The sequence below is a fragment of the Nannobrachium achirus genome, assembly GCF_963921795.1.
Source record: "Nannobrachium achirus genome assembly, chromosome: 15".
In the NCBI taxonomy this organism is placed as follows: Eukaryota; Metazoa; Chordata; class Actinopteri; order Myctophiformes; family Myctophidae; genus Nannobrachium; species Nannobrachium achirus.
In genome coordinates, this window is record NC_137822.1 from 362501 (window position 1) to 366168 (window position 3668).

Sequence of the window (3668 nt, forward strand, 5' to 3'; positions counted from 1 at the left end):
ATATGTCTTTTTTAAAAAGAGGGAAGCACACCATCATTATAGGCAAAACATGTCAACAATCTAAACTAAAATTGCTGAAACGGAGGACTGTGGAACTGAGTCAAACAAAATTGAAGGCCTGAACTTGCAAGTGCTTGGAATGGTGGGGTGGGGGGTTCCCCAGTTCCCCTGGTGGGGGTCCCCAGTTCAAATATGGAGGGACACCAAGTGTCTACTTTTCAATAGGTGGTAAGATTGATTTATTTTCAGGGATGATACGATATTGCTGGCAACTTCAGGCCATGATAAGTAATTAATGTTACATGTAGTGTAATGGACTGATCTGGTGGCCAGTGTTACCTAACCACCACACAAACGTTTTGTTGGTTTTTGAGGAAGGCCTGTGGTTCGAAACGTAAACCAATGAAAACGTTACTAAGCAGCGAGAGTGTGCAACACTTCTTTCCTCTTTTAAAATGTCCACCACAGTCTTACTTCCCTGCTATAATCTTAATCTATTGCTCTAGGTCCCCAAAATGTAAAGTAGGCAAAAAACCCAGGCTTGCCGTTTTCTTGATGAATCGCTGAAGTCTTTCTGTAACACTTTGTCAACATATTGACAGAATTATTGCACGTTTTATACTCTAATATGGACCCTCTGGAGAGAATAAAGTTTGAATTGAACTGACCGCGTGTGCGTCTACAACTCCATTCATTCCCTGTCTACACTACACTTATTAGTCACAGTGAATGGGTTCCAGATAACCTTTGAGCTAACAGAATGGTGCGTTGGTGCAACATGACACCACCACACTGGACAACACGACTGTGAAACAGTTATTCTAAGAGCACTGGGGAGGCAGCCAGGCTGCTGTTGTTACTGACAGAGCTAACAATGTCGAGGAGAACTGGCCATTGATCACTAGGGGTGTACTTGGGGTGGGTTCAACGACAACTCCACGGTAATGTAAAACCTAGCGAGGAGGAACACATGATCTGACCCCTTCAACCCAATTACCAGCTGCTGTTACTCCATGTCCAACAGTCTGACCAAGCCACAACACAAGAGTTTCTCTGACTCAAAGCGGAAGTGGACACTGCGACTGAGGGCGTAGTATTCCTCTCTATATCCTGGGCAGTTGACCCAGTAAGATAGTGGGTCAGGTTTAACATGACACAACTTCCTTAAGCATTAAAAAGATAGTAGTCAAACAACACCTGGAACCTGGCGTAATACCCGTGAAAACAGCCGATCTACAAGCTCACAGATGATCTGCTATTTTTGGCAAAGAGATGTGGGGGGAATGCCATAGTAGTATAGGCCCCTGGGGGACCCAGCTGTCAAGTAAGTATATAGGGTTTAAGTGTTTTTTAAGGAGGCAAAATTGTTCGCCTCAATAAATAATAAGGTAGCACTATATAAACCTAACACCATCATGCCTACGTTGATAACATTGACAAGTAATGTAGTCAATAGATGTACTCTGATTATAAGCGCTAGGGAATCAACTAACACATTAAGCCATGTAGGAATTGAAGGAATTGAAAAATGTTGTGAGGGCATTCAGGGCAAAGCCCCCCCTACCCAAAATGTTTTTGGAAATAATGGTGGGCCAAGTGCCATGAAATAATACATTAATATAGATTTAAAAACAAGGTTTTATGTAGACATTTAATTCAACCAATAAAAATATAAGTAGGCCTATTCCACTATACTGTCTGTGGCATACTATTATAAATTATGACAAAATTGACAATTAAGGCTTTTTCTTTGTAAATTCAAGGGGTCTTTTTTAAAGATTTGTGGGGGCAACTTTGCCCTTTGCCCCTCTACACTACAAACTGAAAACACAGCCCCACTTGGATAGAATACTCCTGTTGTTATAATGAAGAAGGTTAGCCAGCTAACATTAGCATTACAAACTGGCTGTCTGTCGAGGTAAACGTTGGCGTTTAGCGCTAACGTGTTGCCCTCGCATATCTCCTGTCATCATAGTTTTAATAAAACATCATTCAATCTGTGCACGTCCATGCTCATTTGCATTCCAATGGGGAAGATTCGGTACGGTGGCTGGTAAAAGCTCCACCACAAGCGCCACCATTTACACCACCACGTTTTTCAAAGTAACACAACGTTACACAAAAGTGGAAGCACGTTTATGTTGTGCATTAGTTTAATATTATAACGGCTTTACGGGCTAGCCGAGCGGCTAACGGGTTGTGCTTAATTAACCAGGCTTGCTTCGCGCAGGACTGTGGATGGAAATCCTGGTTCCCATTTCAGGTGTAACCAGTGACATCCGGCCTAGAGCCCGCCTACTCTGAGTGTATCCGGTACCTTCCACACGATACCATAGAGCAGTGGTTTTATTTCAACTGGTCCTTGAGGGGTTTGGAGTGGACATTGGAGAGTTGGTAAGTAAACAAATGAACCCTTAACATATTTAACTCTTGAGAGCGTAAAATGAAACCAAATTGACCTGTACAAAGTTACGGGTCCATTTAGTTTCATTTTACGCGCTCAAGAGTTGCACTATTTTACATAAAGAAGTTACTTAATTTACAAGAAGTCTACACAATAAGAGAATGTAGACTGTGGGATAAATCTCATCAAATGGTGGTCCGTGTGGCTCAAATGCCCATTTAATAATGGACCTTGACACGAAAAGGGTTGAAAACCACTGCCATAGAGGTGCATAATAGACTCACGACAACAAGCTAATTTCCGTATCCGGCCGATCCTCCCAGGCCCGGATACGCACAACTGGCTGAGCGAATCGACCCCACGCTACGGCCAACAACAGGCACACACCTCTTCCTTCCCCACGCCTGTTTATAAACATGAAAGCGTATACACGTATAATAACAACTTACATCATGTTCTCGACGTCTCTGCCGCCGCTCTTCAGCACGCACAGGGGAATGGCCACCAAGGCCAGGCACATCATCCACGCCACGTAAAAGCACTTCTTGAAATAGAAGACGAACGTGCTGCTGCTCCACATCAGGAGCGGAAAGATCAGCAGGGGAGTGATCCATATCGCATCCATGGCAGCTGCGAGCAGCGATCGGCGTCCGTCCACCACGGGGAGAAACACACCAGCCCCGGCCAGCAACACGCACGGTTTTGACGGGAGAGTGGGCGCAGGCAGACCCCGCTGCTGCTGCTGCTGGTGGTGGTGGGTTGGATCACTAACTGTCACCGTGCGAGCGATCACAGCCTGGTCCCCCGACGAACATTACAAGTTGAAAAGTAAAAGTGCGCTCTCCTCTTCGCGCTGTTTACGCCACATATAAGAAGAGATAGAGAGAGAGTGGGGTCGATAGTGTTGGGTTTGATCGTAAACGTTCTTACTGGTGAAAAATGAACGTGGTGCTGCTGGTGGAAGTGTAAGCTGTTGTGTTCATCTGTTGCTAAATAGCATCATCATGAGGTGGAGTCAAAGTCCAGGCGTCATCATCATCGGCTTGAAGTCTTCTTCCATTTCCGGTTGTTGCAGAATGCAGATGTGTGGTGGTGGTCGTGCCACTGCTGTTGGGGTTTGAGGTAGTGGTCATTGGTCAAGCGTTTTAATCTCAACGACCCCCAGATTCAGAGTTCATTGACATGTGATAAACATTAAGGATGTCCATAACTACAACACCAGAGGCAGCGCACCAGAGGCACCAGAGGCAGCGCCACAGATCAC

General features: G+C 45.0%; 1 protein-coding gene across 1 annotated transcript in view; it reads right to left on the reverse strand.

The window, feature by feature from the left end:
* Positions 1-3350, reverse strand: part of agpat2 (1-acylglycerol-3-phosphate O-acyltransferase 2 (lysophosphatidic acid acyltransferase, beta)) — a 32543-nt gene extending 29193 nt beyond the window's left edge. The window contains exon 1 of the mRNA XM_080742703.1: positions 2854-3350. Coding sequence (XP_080598829.1) covers positions 2854-3029 — 176 coding nt within the window. The 5' untranslated portion in view covers positions 3030-3350. The remainder of the gene's footprint in view (positions 1-2853) is intronic.
* Between the last annotated feature and the right edge of the window lie 318 nt (positions 3351-3668).